Here is a 17,404-nt window from a genome sequence, read left to right on the forward strand (position 1 = left end):
TACAGGAGCTGCTGACTCCTGTTAGCTGGCTGAGAGCTTTCCCTTCCCATAGCTCATGGTAAGCCTTACCCTACTAGTTTTCCCTGGAACACGACCCGCCAGTGAGTTTACAACCAGGTACCCAATTACTGCTGGGTGAACAGAGGCGACCCACTTCCCCCCCCCAGTTAAAGATGTTCATTCAGTTAATCTTCCCTGGCCAGGACTCGAACCCAGACCAAATCCTTCGCCATAACATTTGAAACTGTCCTAAAAACTGAGAAAAAGATAGAATTTCCCCCTGTAGTTCATAGACAACAATTAATATTGTATCTACTTAGAAACTTGGCGATTAAACGAAATTGTGGGAATCTAGAATTGGTTTAATATATAAACAAATGGACAAAACTTCGGTTTTACCTCTTTTAACCCTGTCGTAGCTCAGTCGATTAAGGCAGTGTCTGGGATGCTCCCGGACGCAGGTTCGAATCCTCGTCACGGCCCTTGTGGATTTGTTCATTTGATGCATCACGTTAGTGTGATCTCTGTGTGAATAATGTTTTAATATATAATGAAGCAGTGGAATAGACTCGAACACACTCCCCATATTGCCTCATTTACACACTGAACCGACTGAACCATGACATGGGGGGGCTTAGCACGTCTTAATCACGTCTACGTTATGGAGGATTTCCATCATGCAGAATAGCATTCATCTCGGGGAATCGAGCGTAGAAAGAGGGCAGTTTTTGCGTCATGCGTCGTTCCTTGTGTACTGGTCTAGCTAATGAAAACGACTCGGTCGTGCTGATTTGGCTGTGGCGTGGACAACACACACTCCCAAGTGTGTGTGTGTGTTGGTGTGCGTGGGGGGGGGGGGTGCTAGTGCTGCTTGCCACCACCAACAACACAGTGGAACCAATGCTTGGTCCATTACCGGAGCACGAAGCTGAATATAATCCATTTATAATCCCTGGAAGAATTCTCTCCTCTCATTGCCTCCAGCTGGGAGTTATCTTGAGGTTATTTTAAGGTGAAATCGGGGCTTAGCGCCCCCGCGGCCCGGTCCTCGACCAGGCCTCCTTTTTGTTACACATCCCCAGGAAGCAGCAGCCCGTAACAGCTGTCTAACTCCCAGGTACCTATTTACTGCTAGGTGAACATGGGGAGCATCACGGTGAAATAAACTCTCCCCATTTGTTTTCGCCTCTACCGGGGATCGAACCCGGAACTTCAGGACTACGAATCCCGAGCGCTGTCCACTCAGCCGTCAGACCCCTCAACGGAGTCAAGGAAGAATTTACATATTTTATTATTTATATTTTCCTATTTATTTTTAAATTTATTCTTATTATAGCATTTATTCCTAAAATCTAGGCACTGTACAGCCATTTTAAGGTGATAGAGTTTTCTGATATAATTAGACGTTGTTGAGTAATTAAAGCTTCTTAAGTGTTGACTAGTGCAAGATTGAGGTAATCCTTGGCACTCTCCATTGTGCATCTTTGCAATTGCAAATGTCTGTCTTTATTTGGTTGTGAGCAATGAACCTTGATGATAGCGACCTTCAATGGAAGGAGGAGCTCCTGAGACTTTCTGGAGGAACAGCTCGAGACTTAATATATATATATGGAAAAAATCATTCAACAATCGTCTAATGTTAAACAATCATCTAGTGTTAAACTTTTGGGCACTGAGACATCATTTATGGTATCCCTATTTGTACATATTTAGAGTTAATGTTAACTCGTTGAAATAGCCGCTGTATCACGTTAGTAATGCTGTATGATTTAACATTTATGTATTTATATGTCTCTAATCCCATGGGAGTGATGGATCATCTGTGGGGTCAGGATTGCCCCCCCATTGGTGAGGATATAATGAGAATTCAAGGCTTTAATCCTTGCCTTTTTAAACCACCATTGAGGCTGGTGGGTTATCCTTGCCTTTTTAAACCACCATTGAGGCTGGTGGGTTATCCTTGCCCTTTTTAAACCACCATCCCATCCATTTACAATTCCTCCTTATCCAGCATATCCAATCTAATATAACACAATTAAACAGCTTTCCCCTCGTAAAGCGCCATCATATGTAACAATTAATCCATTAATCCTTCTCCCCCTTTGTTCATATCACTCACAATCCGCCCCCTTCCCTTATCCATATTTCTAATAATCCTCCCCTCTCGTTCCGTCCATACCTCTAACAATCTCCCCTCGTTCCATCCATACTAACTAACATACTCTAACTAACTACCCCTCTACAATACCTCTAACAACCCACACCACCACCCTCCCCCATCTCTAACTACGCCCTCCCCCATCTCAAACCACGCCCACTTCCCTCTCCTTAATTATACATCAACAGCAGTTAACTCGCCAACGAGAACGACCAATCATTATACCATCTCCAGCTAACGGAAAGCAAACATTATATTCAATACAGAGAAATAACTTTCCACCCAATGATGAATATATAATGAGTACCCATTTGTCTCTTTGATGAATTGTCAGTGTAAAATGGGGAATTAATGTGCCTGTGTCCTAATGGGCTGTCTCCTGGTAATTGGCAATTTTTCAAAGGTTTACGACCTATTTAGCGATAAGATTTGATTTATAACAAATAATAATGATGGGGAGAAGCTGATAAACATCGGATGTATGTTTAAGTAATTATTTTTGGCTAGTTTTTTTTTACAAGATAATTTAAAATGTAATTTTAAACGTAAACATGAAAGTTATACAAAATCGTAATTAACTTCGTCTCGTTAACCTGACCCGTCTAGAGTCATATATATATATATATATATATATATATATATATATATATATATATATATATATATATATATATATATATATATATATAAAATTACATTTTACTCTTATATTTGCATTTCTTAATGACCATCTTTGCTGAGGAAAGATATTGATTCTATTCAGACTCGAAAGTCTGGGCTTTCGAATCCATCATTTCGTCAGCGATTTCTGTCGGATTCGTCTCTTATAATCCTATTGGCGTAGCACTTTGTCTAAATTATATATTTATAATTTTCAACCGGGTTCGAATCGCCAATAGGACACGTACAGCACTTCGGTAGCGTTTAGGCAGCAGGGAAATAGGCTGAACCTCAACGTGGTAAGAATAAGTCCTTGTCAAAATTATAGCAACGACAGAAGGTATTCACAAATGGCTTCCAGTCAAATGTTTTTTCCTTGAGAAAGATCTAGACGGCTGTTATATGGTTTCGTGATCCATCTGTGCTCTTTGAGATCCTTGGGTATGATCCATCGTCTATTAATCCACCCCTGGAAGAGGGCCACGCCCCCTCTCTTACACACCTGAGCTGCCGATGATAACCAGGTGTGAAGAGCGGCAGACGTACTAGCCAGCTGTCAGATGGGTATCTTCCGAGGAGGCAAGCCTGGCCTCCCACCGCTGATTTCAATTTAATGCCTAGTTCCGACAGGACCTGCGTTTCACACCCGGTTTTGGCCGTCCGAATATCGCGTGTTACCGCCCCGACTATACCCAGAGGACGCGTTGGCTGACGGCTCTTGTCTGGGGTATCCTAGAAGCCCTTGGGGCCACTGGGCAGGACCTGCCTCGCACTCCTATAATATGTGCGGTATCGTCAAAAGGATTCCGTCTATCACCTATCATTTTCCCCGGTTGTAACAGCGGGTGATTGTTCACACTATGATGTCTGGTGTTTGGTAGGAGTTGTGAGGGGGGGGGGGAGGGAAAGGAGAGATTAAGGGTGAAGACGGAAGGGGGTGAGAGTGAAACATCTTGAGAAAGGGGGATTAGTGAAGTACAAACTCACACACAAGTGAATATTAAAGAATGCGTAAATGAAAGCAGTTCAGAATTAAATTGATTTGTTCCGGATGCACAGTGAAAACACAACAACATGCTGAATCCACTTTACATAATTTACTACTAAATTTACTATTGAATTCACGTTATTGGCCTCATATCCCAGCTCCCTGTCCTCATATCCCAGCTCGCTCTCCTATCCCAGCTCGCTCTCCTATCCCAGCTCCTTATCCTCATATCCCACCTCCTAGTACTCATATCCCAGCTTCTGTCCTCATATCTCAGCTCACTCTCCTATTCCAGCTCCTGGTCCTCATATCCCAGCTCCTTGTCCTCATATCCCACCTCCTAGTACTCATATCCCAGCTTCTGTCCTCATATCTCAGCTCACTCTCCTATTCCAGCTCCTGGTCCTCATATCCCAGCTCCTTGTCCTCATACCCCAGCTCCTTGTCCTCATACCCCAGCTCCTTGTCCTCATACCCCAGCTCCTTGCTGAAACCAACCATTTCCTCTTTACAAAAATAGGAAAATCAGCCCTCTCGTCTCTTTATCCGGCAGCCATGAAGCAATCAAGTTCCAGCTCGGACATCGAGGACGGGTCAGAGGACGAGGACGACCCGCAGATGATGCTCAAGCGGAAGCAGCGACGTTCAAGGACGACCTTCACGGCCCACCAACTGGACGAACTGGAGAAGGCCTTTGAAAGGACTCAATACCCCGACATCTACACGAGGGAGGAGCTTGCCCAGAGGACCAAACTCACTGAAGCTAGAATACAGGTAAGATATCTTAAAAAAAAGATAGCGCGGTATAGAACTTTGGCTTCACACATTATGGGGTCTGTGGTTCGAGTCTCTAAGAGCCCAGGTGGATGAAATACAGGTAAAAGAGCTCCGATACAGTGATAGGACGCGACTCCAGGCCCCATAGAACAATTTTTTTGTAACCAGGTTACAGTGCATTTGCCCATAAGGTCAGGATACAGTGAACTCGGCCGAGATCAAGGCTCGGTAATGCTTACCAAGTTGGTAAGCTGGAAATACCTGAAAGTTGTTGTTGTTTAAGATTCGCTACTTGGAACAAAAAGTTCCAAGCAGCACGGGCTATGGTGAGCCCGTAGATACCTTAAAGCTTACCAAAACCTTAACTCGTGCTTAAACTTGAACCCTTGAACGGTCCTTGAGCTTACAAAGGTCAGGATTTTGGGGTGTTAGACTATTAACAGTACACAAAGTACTTTATAGATATACAGGATGTTAGAAACCTTACTAAAAACATAATAAAGGTGAGTTTACTATGCAGGGTAAAGTTGTACAGTGATATGTTGAGTAAAACCAGTAAACTCATAGTAAAGACTACCTAGCTGCTAGGTGAGTATTTTGAGAGAGAGAGAGAGAGAGAGAGAGAGATTGAGAGAGAGAGAGAGAGAGAGAGAGAGAGAGAGAGAGAGAGAGAGAGAGAGAGAGAGAGAGAGAGAGAGAGAGAGAGAGAGAAACAAATAAGTCGTTTGATACTGCAACTCTCTCTCTCTCTTCACTGTGAACGTCATGTTCCTAACTACCTCAACATTTTGACTCTCCTAGCTAACTTAAAGCTCTATAGCTCTCCTAGCTACCTCAAGGAGGTATATTTCGTAGAGATAATGGTCCAAAATGGACCGAAACGTCGTCGTTTCTCCATTTTCTCATGTATGGTTTGGTCATATCTTCAGACAAATTATTGTGACTGATTGTCCATACACACACGCACACACACACACACACACACACACACACACACACACACACACACACACACACACACACACACACACACACACACACACACACACAATCCCTCCCCAGGAATCTGAATTCAGACAAGAATTCACCTCTGCATTGTCCGCTACTCTTGCATCTCCCAAACACCCTATTACTCCTCCGTCTACGAAGTAAAGCAACGAGTCTTTCGCTGTCTCTTAGGTGTGGTTCAGTAATCGCCGGGCGAGATTGAGGAAGCAGATGGCTTCAGGCAGTATGAGTAACTTCAATGCAATGGGGCTACCTATGGCCTATCATTCTCCACCATCCTCATACATGTTCCAGGGCTTCTCAGACCCCAGCTCCACCTTCTCTGCCCAGACACAAGGTAAATCCACCTCCTACTCCTCCCTTACCTTGTAAGGAATGCATGGAATTTACCCTGTATTCCTTTCAAGCAGGTAAATAAGGAATAAGGTATTCCTTGTAAGGAATAAGGAATTCCTTGTAAGGAATAAGGTATTCCTTGTAAGGAATAAGGAATTCCTTGTAAGGAATAAGGAATTCCTTGTAAGGAATGCAAGGAATTTAAATATAATTAAAGATAAAGGTAAAGATATCCTTGTATCTTACAAGAATACAAGGATATTCTTGTATCCCTGTAAGGATACAAGGATATCCTTACCTTCTAAGGAATGCAAGAATGTAAATCAATATTTATAAGAGTTCTTACATTCTTGTAAAGCAACCAGCAGATTAATCTGCGGCTATCCAGAGAATCTTCTTCTGTGTCGTAAGAAGCAAGATATCGTCTTCAAATTCAAATTTATTGAGATATATCACACAAAGGGGATGAGATAGGTCAAGCTATTCTCATCCCCGAGTAGTCAAAGGTGAAGACACTGAGACACATTCTCCTTTCAATATCTAAATATGCATATAAATGTATATAATTATTCTGTTTTCGAATATTATTATTATTTGAAAAGGCACATGAGCCTTTCAAATTATATTGAGAAATTATATTGAGAATTATATTGAGAATTATATTTATACTGTTTTTTATGAAGGCTGTCAATATCTATTAGAATGTCAACTAGAGATATAATGGGGGTGAAATTACTAGAGTGACGTATAATAGGGACAACTAGAGTAAGGCATAGTAGGGAAAGAGGGGACATAACAGGTATAGTCCTCCCATTACGCCACAGGATAGTAACATTAACCTAACCATTTCCCCCTTTTTCTCTGGCGCCCATTAGACACCTCTGGGTTATACCAGGGGGGTTCTGGCGGCCTACACCAGGGGGCCCTGGCCTCGGAGGCTCGGGCTGCTAATATGAGCGCTGCTGCCGCCGCTGCTGCCTATCCTTCGATGAGTGCCGCGCTATCCTCCTGCACTAACTCCGCCTTCATCGCCTCTCAGGTGAGTCACTGAGGTGGATCTATCGCGTATTAGGTGAGTCGCTGAGGTGGATCTATCGTGTATTAGGTGAGTCGCTGAGGTGGATCTTTCGTATATTAGGTGAGTCGCTGAGGTAGATCTTTTGTGTATTAGGTGAGACGCTGAGGTGGATCTATCGCATATTAGGTGAGTCGCTGAGGTGGATCTATCGTGTATTAGGTGAGTCGCTGAGGTGGATCTATCGCGTATTAGGTGAGTCGCTGAGGTGGATCTATCGTGTATTAGGTGAGTCGCTGAGGTGGATCTTTTGTGTATTAGGTGAGACGCTGAGGTGGATCTATCGCATATTAGGTGAGTCGCTGAGGTGGATCTATCGCATATTAGGTGAGTCGCTGAGGTGGATCTATCACATATTAGGTGAGTCGCTGTGGTGGATCTATTGCCTCTCAGGTGAGTAACTGAGGTGGATCTATCCCTTTTCATTGTTACCATTTATTGCAAGCATAAAATCCTTCCCCCCAATTCTCCTGGACGGTAGAGCGACAGTCTCGCTTCATGCAGGTCGGCATTCAATCCCGGACCGTCCATAAGTAGTTGGACATCATTCCTTTCCCTCTCATCCTATCCCAAATCCTTATCCTGACCCCTTGCCAGTGCTATATAGTCGTAATGGCTTGGCGCTTTTCTCCTGATAATTCCTTCCCATCCTTTCCAGTAACGAATCTTACTTTTATTTATATATGAAGATATATATGTGTATTTGTAGGCGAATATTGCAATATTATTATGTCTGTATGCACAATGAGATCGGAATAACGTGATATCTAAAAAAAAAAGTATTTGGAGCAGGGCGGTGGTATCGAACTCGCGTCTAAGGTGACCCGCAAGACGTTGGTTCGATTCCAATGATTTTATCAATATGAATGTACAATTTAGCGGTGATACACGATGTGTCATGACTCGCTACGTATCAGTCACATACTGTTGAGTACAAATTTTATGGTCTATTCATGCCCATGCTCTTGGGTAGCTTAATCTTCAATCAATAAGATCACAGATTCAATGAGAAATCAGAAATCGACTTGAGAATGGTCCAGGACGGACCGAAACGTCGTCGTCCCTTCACTTTCTAGTGTGTGTGGTCTGATCAACAGAAATCAGAAATCGACTTGAGAATGGTCCAGGACAGACCGAAACGTCGTCGTCCCTTCACTTTCTAGTGTGTGGTCTGGTCAACAGAAATCAGAAATCTACTTGAGAATGGTCCAGGACGGACCGAAACGTCATCGTCCCTTCACTTTCTAGTGTGTGGTCTGGTCAACAGTAATAAGAAATCTACTTGAGAATGGTCCAGGACGGACCGAAACGTCGTCGTCCCTTCACTTTCTAATGTGTGGTCTGGTCAACAGTAATAAGAAATGTTGATCTTGTCGTAAAGGAATGGTAAGAGTCATCAAATTCTCATCTCGTCTCTGTGGGTTCCTTTTGCAGACTCCTGGAGGGATGTGTGGAAGTCAGGGCACTACAGGGGGCGCTGCCGGAGTCCCCTCAGCCCTGACCTCTGGCGGGTCCTGGGCCTCCAATCAGCTAAGGGGGGCAATGGGGGGTGGGGCGGGCGGTTCGCCCCCCACTGCCGCCCCCTTCTCCCACGGTCTGGCCCACCACCCACGCACGCCCACGCAGCACTTCCCCACGCCCGTCTATTCCTGGTACTGATCCGATCTATTAGGTGAGAATTTCAGTGGTTTCTAATAGTTGTTTAGCCTCCTAGAATGATTTTTTCAACCTTTGCTCCTGAATTAATAGTCTTTATATATCAACTATTTGGTCAAACGTACAAAAATGGACTAATGGATGCCCATAAGGTCCATTTGTATTATTTAATTACCTCCAAATGTCGCCCCTAAAAGCGTAGAATAACTTAAAAACCCTAACCTAACCTGCCCAAGTAATTCTAGGCCTAAATATAGTTACCAACCTTGTTATAATAGGCCTAGGAATATTGATTTTTTTTTTGCACCTGTACAAAAATATAGAATGGGAATATTGTTGAGTATAACAGTCCATTTTTGTACGTATCGACCAAATAGTTGGTACAAATGTAACCATTACAGAAGTATACGTGATTTTTTTTATGATTTGTCTAATGCATTTGACGATTATTTGTATGCGTTTTGTATTCGTCTCTGGCTTAATATATACACAAAGATACTAAGCAAGAAATATATGATTTACATAGATATAAATATATATACTTCAAAAATGTCACACATTTTGTAATCATGTACATGATTAGAACCAAATAGGTTCAGTACAGTTCACAATGAAATAGGTAGAAGCCAATACTCAAGAAATCAGGAGCAAATGACAAATTTTCCCCTGAATGCTCCTTATCTGCTTCACCAAGGCTATGGGTCCCCACAACTGCACCAGAGGTGGTACCCCTATATATATATTTATATGTTTTTATATATATTTATATATATAATATTTTTTCGCTCAGTGTTAATGTGTATTCTTCTAAGGGTAATATTTGTTTAATTCTAATTAATATTGGCTAATCCGTATGCTTGTAATTGATTAATTAAACACTGGTTATGGATTTGATTTGATTTGATCAAATCAAATCAAATTTGATTTGATTTGGTTATGGAGACATAACAATATGAATAGAGCTGGTCAAGCACCTGAACATTCCTATGACTCTGTGACTCTGTCTCTATGTCTCTATGTCTCTATGTCTCTATGTATCGCTCTGTATCTCGAGTAATCTTCCTATGAGAATGCTTAACCACCGCCAACACCCTGAAGACATTATCGCTAAATTCTGGCGTCATGATTCTCTCTCTTTTACAGGCTGGATCAGCACTGGAGCGATCGCAATAACCAATTGAATCCAGAAGTTATCTCCCTCGGGGATTCTGATTGGCTCTTCTCTCCAAGGCAGGAGAGGTTTCCACGCGAGTCACGACTTCGCCCTCAGGCTTGGCCGCACTTCTTAGCCTTGATTCTCAGACAATCGCTTGAGCAACATACCAAAACAAGGAGGAGACGCGCGCCTGTGTCTTAACAACGTCTTGTTCGATAGTGTTGTAAATACGACCAATCTTAGCGATCTGTGTGTTTAAGGGTCGTTAAGAGTTTGGCTGGGAGTAATTTCTGGGTGTTAAAATGCACCTTTCTGGAATAGACTCAATAGACACCTTGCCAATAGACTGATGAAGGAACACACTGTTACAGATGAATAGTTTACTCCAGTGAACCTAAATGATTTCCTTTCACTAAGCTGAATTATGTATTAATGAGGAACAATGTATAATTATGTATTTATAATTTATATATCCTCTATATTCTTCACGAGATTATTATTATTAATTTAGTCAACAGCGTTTTGTTAGTATGAACTAACAAAATTTTTTTGCAACCTGTTGGGTGCTCAAAGAATTTTTGCTCTGCTGTTAGAACGTCTCAAAAATAGCATTGACTTTAGGCAAATGTTTATTCAGCCTGAGAAAAAACAAGAAAATGATACTGAAGTGAACAGACCTACTTATAAATACCACCATCACATCAGGTTTTCCTGTTGTCTTAAGTGTAGGCGAGCCACGAGAGAGATATAATACATTTGAACCTCCATTGCGACAGTAATACGTGGTTGAAAGATAATTGAATAGTCTGTCCTCAATCTCAAACGTTTTCTGTCTAATCTCATCTATTTCTCTATACATTTTTATTCATTCTGTCCATACATAGTGTTTATCACTTCATAAACACTTTCGTATTGCTTAATATTCCCAATTCTTGTATTTCATCGTTTCTCCATATTTCTAGTTATTCATTTGTGTCTCTTTTTATTGTTCGAGTTCTGGTCAAAGTGTTCGGTTTTACGCCAAAAACAACACACGCTAGAAAAAACAAAAGACATTCGCTGGTGCTCACAGAAGAGCAGTGTGGGTGTACTATGGGCGTGATATGGGACTGCTATGGGCGTGATATAGGACTGCTATGGGTGTGTTATAGGACTGACTGATATGGACGTGTTATAGGACTGATATGGGTGTGTTATAGGACTGACTGATATGGGCGTGTTATAGGATTGCTATGGGTGTGTACAGGACTCCTGTGGGCGTGTAGTGGGCGTGTAGTGCAAGGCGCGGGTCACATAAAGCTGTGACTCGCTCTTGGCAGGCTTCACGAAGCTTGGTGAAGCGGCGAAGGAAGCTTACTTGAAAGGTTATGGTAAGTGCCTCTCCTTGCTCCTGTTAAGGGCCTCTCTTTGCTCCTGTTAAGGGCCTCTCTTTGCTCCTGTTGAGTGCCTCTCTTTGCTCCTGTTAAGGGCCTCTCTTTGCTCCTGTTGAGTGCCTCTCTTTGCTCCTGTTGAGTGCCTCTTCTTGCTACTGTTAAGTGCCTCTCCTTGCTCCTGTTAAGTGCCTCTTCTTGCTACTGTTAAGTGTCTCTCCTCACTCCTGTTAAGTGCCTTTTCTTGCTCCTGTTAAGTGTCTTTCCTTGCTCCTGTTAAGTGCCTCTCCTCACTCCTGTTAAGTGCCTTTCCTTGCTCCTGTTAAGTGTCTTTCCTTGCTCCTGTTAAGTGCCTCTTCTTGCTCCTGTAAAGTGCCTCTCCTCGCTCCTGTTAAGTGCCTCTCTTTGCTCCTGTTAAGTGCCTCTCCTCGCTCCTGTTAAGTGCCTCTCCTCGCTCCTGCTGATAAGTGCTTTTTAGATAAGTGTTAAGTGTAGACTCGAGTATCCTACAGCTCAGGTGAATGGTACATGCAGAAATTACAGGTATCGAGGGGGTAGGGGGGGGAAGAGGCCTACGACCTAGGCTTAGAATAGGTAAACTCAAACTGAAAACCTCACATCTCTCTGATTCCCCAGAATGGGTCCAAGCGATTGGGCATTCTTTTGGTCTACCTTCGTGGGAATTGTCACGTGTGTGTGACAAAGACATGTCACACACCTGACTAATACCTACGACTGTACAGTCTTGGGGGGGGGGGGGAGACGGGGGGAGGGAAGACCATTGAAAAATTATAATGGATCACATGGAACAAATCCTATGAAATGTATTGTACTTTGACAAAATAGGAACGGCTTATGAGTGGGATGAAGTTTAATGGTTCCTGTTATCACGTGAATGCAGCTCTAATTGAATCACGTGAATGCAGTTCTAATTGAATCACGTGAATGCAGTTCTAATTGAATCACGTGAATGCAGCTATAATTAAATCACGTGAATGCAGTTCTAATTGAATCACGTGAATGCAGCTATAATTAAATCACGTGAATGCAGTTCTAATTGAATCACGTGAATGCAGCTCTAATTGAATCACGTGAATGCAGGAGGTTGTGGCATTCGAATTGATGTATTTTACGACAGCAATGGCTAATGTCACTTTTGTTAACTCGGTCTATTTTGTTGTATGGGGGTCCACATGTGAAAACAGGTTTGTAGAGGGGGCCCCACATGTGAAAACATGATTATATACGGCCCCCACAAGTGAAAACATGGTTGTAGAGGGCCCCCCCCCCTACATGTAAAAACATGGTTGTATAGGCCCCCCTACATGTGAAAACATGGTTGTAGAGGATGAAATGAGACATGAAAGGTTTGGAACCACTAATCTAGATGATAATGATGCTGAACTGAGGATCAAGATTCGATATCTCTAAAGAAAGCTTATATACAGCTTGAGTTTACTTTGGTACAATACAGCCTGTGTTTACCTTGGTACAATACAGCCTGTGTTTACCTTGGTACAATACAGCCTGTGTTTACTTTGGTACAATACAGCTTGAGTTTACTTTGGTACAATACAGCCTGAGCTTACTTTGGTACAATACAGCTTGAGTTTACTTTGGTACAATAGGGAAAAACTGCTTTATTGCCAAAAAATACAACTAATTTAGTAACAAATGCTCAAAAAAAAATTATGAACTTACCAAGAGAGGAAGAACAACTTGGCCACACAGAGCGAGATTGATTCGATTTCAGCTCCTGGGCCCCGCCTCTCAATTCTCAATCAACCGATGTACAGATTCTACTGGGCTCTATCATACTTACATTTGAAACTGTATATATAGAGTCAGCCTCCACCACATCACTGCCTAATGCATTCCATTCCTTAACTACCCTGATAATGCTAAGGACCATCACCAGACGGAATTGTCAGCACAAGCATGAATAGCACTGAATCTGCTTGTTATAAAAGCTCATTGATGAATAGAGTTTTTGAAGCTCTATTCATCAAAATGAATATAGAGAATTGGCTCAACACAAACAAGCTTGGAGAACTCATCAGCTGCGGGAGTGACAGCTGTTGAATCATCAACAGCTGTTGAATCATCAACAGCTGTAATACAGTGATTAGACAGAAGCTGGAACGCCAGAGGACGGAAGCTTAGAGGGTAAAGCTTAGAGCCGTGCTCTCTTAAAGCTTTATCAATATCCAGGCAATAGAGCTACCGTAATGCTTAAGCTCAACCATCTTGGTGATCGTAGAGGCTATAGAGCGCTCTATGGTGATCGTAGAGGCTATAGAGCGTTCTATGGCGATCACAGAGGCTATAGAGCGCTCTATGTCGATCATAGAGGCTATGCAGCGCTCTATGTCGATCACAGAGGCTATAGAGCGCTCTATGTCGATCGTAGAGGCTATAGAGCGCTCTATGTCGATCACAGAGGCTATAGAGCGCTCTATGTCGATCGTAGAGGCTATAGAGCGCTCTAAGGTAATCGTAGAGGCTATAGAGCGCTCTATGGTGATGGTAGAGGCAATAGAGCGCTCTATGGTGATCGTAGAGGCTATAGAGCACTTTACGGTGATCGTAGAGGCTATAGAGCGCTCTATGGTGATCGTAGAGGCTATAGAGCCCCCTACGGTGATCGTAGAGACTATAGAGCGCTCTACGATGATCGTAGAGGCTATAGAGCGGTTTACACACGACTCACAACTGATGACGTCCGAACACTTCCGGAACAAGTGCTTCACTGACGACTTGTGTTCGAACCACAACGCTGTAAATGCTTCACCCACGGACTACAAATACAAATAATCGCCAACAGAACCTAAACACCTAACCTAACCTATGCCTTTATAAGCACAATATGATAATATAATATTAATTTATATATGAGAAAAATTCCTATTTTGAATTAAAAGCATTTATGAATGCATCCTTGGGGTCGACCGCTGGGTGGAATGGACATGGTCTGTGGACGGGTTGATAAACACAGGTAATTGCCAGCAGAACCCAAATACCTAACCTAACCTACACCTAGTTATGCATAAAACTTTAATGTATAGTGTTAATTTATATGTTAGAACAAAGCTGTTTTTAATAGACAAATATGTTAAAATTAATGAATGCGTATTAGGGAGATTGCGGCGGCCGCCGCTTTAACGATCCTTACCTGAGGACAGGTTGTATAGCTATAAATAATTGCCAATAGAAGCTAAACACCTTAACGTTACCTCACATGCAACAACCTGACTTGTGAGAGTTTGGTCCACCAGGCTGTTGCTTGGAGCGGCCCGCAGGCCCACATACCCACCACAGCCCGGTTGGTCCGACACTCCTTGAAGAAAACTACCTAACTATAATGAATCCAAACTGATTCGAGTGCCACTAGGATTCGATACCAATTAAGAAAATGGTTAAATAGATGGAAAAGATGCTTCGAATCATCTTGCTTCATCTTGCAACAGTTAGGGAGCCCAATGGCTAGTTACCTTGTGATTACCTTGCGATGATTTCGGGGCGTAACGTCCCTGCGGCCCGGTCCTCGACCAGGCCTCCTGCGGCCAGATTCTCGAAGCAGTTACGCAAGCACTTACGAACGTGAACATCTTTCCTCAATCTTTGACGGCTTTGGTTACATTTATTAAACAGTTTACAAGCATGAAAACTTGCCAATCAACTGTTGTTATTGTTATAAACAGCCTCCTGGTGCTTCGGAGCTCATTAACTGTTTAATAATTGTAAGCAAAGCCGCCAAAGATTGAGAAAAGATGTTCAGGTTCGTAAGTGCTTGCGTAACTGCTTCGTGAATCTGGCCCCTGGTTGCTGGACTGGTCAACCAGGCTGTTGGACGCAGCTGCTCGCAGCCTAGTCTATGAATCACAGTCTGGTTGATGGCGTGGGTAGAGGCGTTGTCATGGAGGTTGATAAGTAGAAATCAGTATCAAGAGTTACCTACCGCTCAGTACCGAGAAGTACCAGCCGCTCAAGTGCCAAGTGCTCAGTACCGAGACAGTACTCGGTCTCCCGAGACGGAACTCAATCCCCACTCTCTCTAAGACGACTTTAAAGAGCAATCATAAGTTCCTTCGTCTGGCTCGACCGTCGCTCTAGAGAGCTCAATAAGCCTTATAATACTCTATACCGTCCACATACTAAGTTAAGCTAGAGTCGAACCAGGAGTCGATGTTCGAATCGAATTGACAGAATCTTATCTTCTCCGTCCTGCTTCAATTCCTTATCCTCATATCCCTTTCAGGTTCGTAACTGTCTTATTGCTTTATCCTGATCCTCCTTTACGAGTACTTGTAATAAAGAAACACAATCTTCGTAGCTTTAAATGAACAAATCCACAAGGGCCGTGACGAGGATTCGAACCTGTGTCGAAAAGTAACTTCGTAGCTTTATTTTCTAAATCATTGCACATCGCATTTGTCTATTCTCATAACCAATTCATAATCGTCCTGGAATTAGGTTTCCAGCACAAAGGCATTTTTGTAAATAGGCTCTGAGAGCTGTGTATCTGTGTATATATATAGATAGGAATTGTTTTGTACTCTGGGGTAAATGAAGGGTGTGGTAGAGTTGCACTCAAGGACTCTTGGTACTCTCTGGTTCTTCACTCACTTCACTCGAAGCCATTTGCGTGAATAAAACAATTGAGTGTCTTATGATATGTGATAATCTCAAGTGATTTAAGTCGATGCCTCAACTGTCTTGCAAGTGTTTTCGAGTGTGAGAAGGTGGTACAAGATGACTATAATTGGGTTGTTAAGTGTGAAGTGACGGAGATTGAGTGCCTCTCGCTAAACCCGTCTGTAAGTGTGTTGGTAGAGTGTAAGTAGGTTGGACTGAGTGTGTCTTCAAACAGAGCCTTAGAACGATACGTTAAATGTTCTTTAATAACCAGATTATCTCTCTCTCTCTCTCTCTCTCTCTCTCTCTCTCTCTCTCTCTCTCTCTCTCTCTCTCTCTCTCTCTCTCTCTCTCTCTCTGTCTCTCTCTCTCTGTCTGTCTGTCTGTCTGTCTGTCTGTCTGTCTGTCTGTCTCTCTCTCTCTCTCTCTCTCTCTCTCTCTCTCTCTCTCTCTCTCTCTCTCTCTCTCTCTCCCACCATTAATGCTATTTAGAAAACATGTGACAAGACTATTTTATAGATCCTCGCCAATAGATATATTCAGCGTTTTATCCCCTTTTTTAAAAAGGGGGAAATTGTATAATTTCCTTGTCATTAGGAACGATGAATGTTCCATTTATATAATGTTCCCTGTGATTATTATTTTTTTTATATAATATTTACGTTAGAATTTACTTACAATTTTTATTTTAACTGTGGATAGGAAGGTAAAATTTTTCTGTACATGAAAACAAATTTTTTCCATATTTTTTGGCAATCTAATTATGCATTTATATTTATTTTATTGTATTTTTTTTTAGATATTAGTCATTTTTATTGTAAGAAAGTTATTACCAACCCAGTATTCCAGAATCGACAATTGTAAATAATTAGAAATTTAGAAATGTTGAAATTTTCAATTTAAAAAAATATAATTAAGAATATATCCTGTCCAAGAGAGTCTTCTTCGTTGCTTGTGTTTAATGCCTTATGCATGCAAACTGGGAACAAAATACTATATAAATAAATATACATGTACTTATTCGGTGTTTTATTTGGCTTATTTAATCCTTATTTAATTAAATAAATTTGTAATTACATTTTTAATTCAATTTTAATTCAATTAAATTACAATTTAGGGTCATTTGGCTAGACCTGTCATTGGCTAGACCTGTCATTGGCTAGACCTGTCATTGGCTAGACCTGTCATTGGCTAGACCTGTCATTGGCTAGACCTGTCAGTCTACCCTTATTTTGGCTATACTACATACCTGTTATTCTACACCTGTTTTATCTCAGAGATAAAATGTTGAAGGGAAGATGATGATGTTGAGAAAATTAGTGATGAGTGATGATAACATCACCCACCTACTCATATCTTCCCATCACACTAGTACATAGAACACACACACACACACACACACACACACAGGGGGGCCTCGTAGCCTGGTGGATAGCGCGCAGGACTCGTAATTCTGTGGCGCGGGTTCGATTCCCGCACGAGGCAGAAACAAATGGGCAAAGTTTCTTTCACCCTAAGTGCCCCTGTTACCTAGCAGTAAATAGGTACCTGGGAGTTAGTCAGCTGTAACGGGCTGCTTCCTGGG

General features: G+C 42.2%; 1 protein-coding gene across 1 annotated transcript in view; it reads left to right on the top strand.

Annotated features, from left to right (window-relative positions):
* LOC123763329 (paired box protein Pax-7) overlaps positions 1-16,839 on the top strand; it is a 122,423-nt gene extending 105,584 nt beyond the window's left edge. Inside the window, exons 5-9 of the mRNA XM_069303019.1 lie at positions 4,360-4,580; positions 5,763-5,928; positions 6,803-6,966; positions 8,437-8,674; positions 9,802-16,839. Coding sequence (XP_069159120.1) covers positions 4,360-4,580; positions 5,763-5,928; positions 6,803-6,966; positions 8,437-8,661 — 776 coding nt within the window. The 3' untranslated portion in view covers positions 8,662-8,674; positions 9,802-16,839. The remainder of the gene's footprint in view (positions 1-4,359; positions 4,581-5,762; positions 5,929-6,802; positions 6,967-8,436; positions 8,675-9,801) is intronic.
* The last annotated feature ends 565 nt before the right edge of the window (positions 16,840-17,404 follow it).

The sequence above is a fragment of the Procambarus clarkii genome, chromosome 49 (genome assembly GCF_040958095.1).
Source record: "Procambarus clarkii isolate CNS0578487 chromosome 49, FALCON_Pclarkii_2.0, whole genome shotgun sequence".
NCBI lineage: Eukaryota > Metazoa > Arthropoda > Malacostraca > Decapoda > Cambaridae > Procambarus > Procambarus clarkii.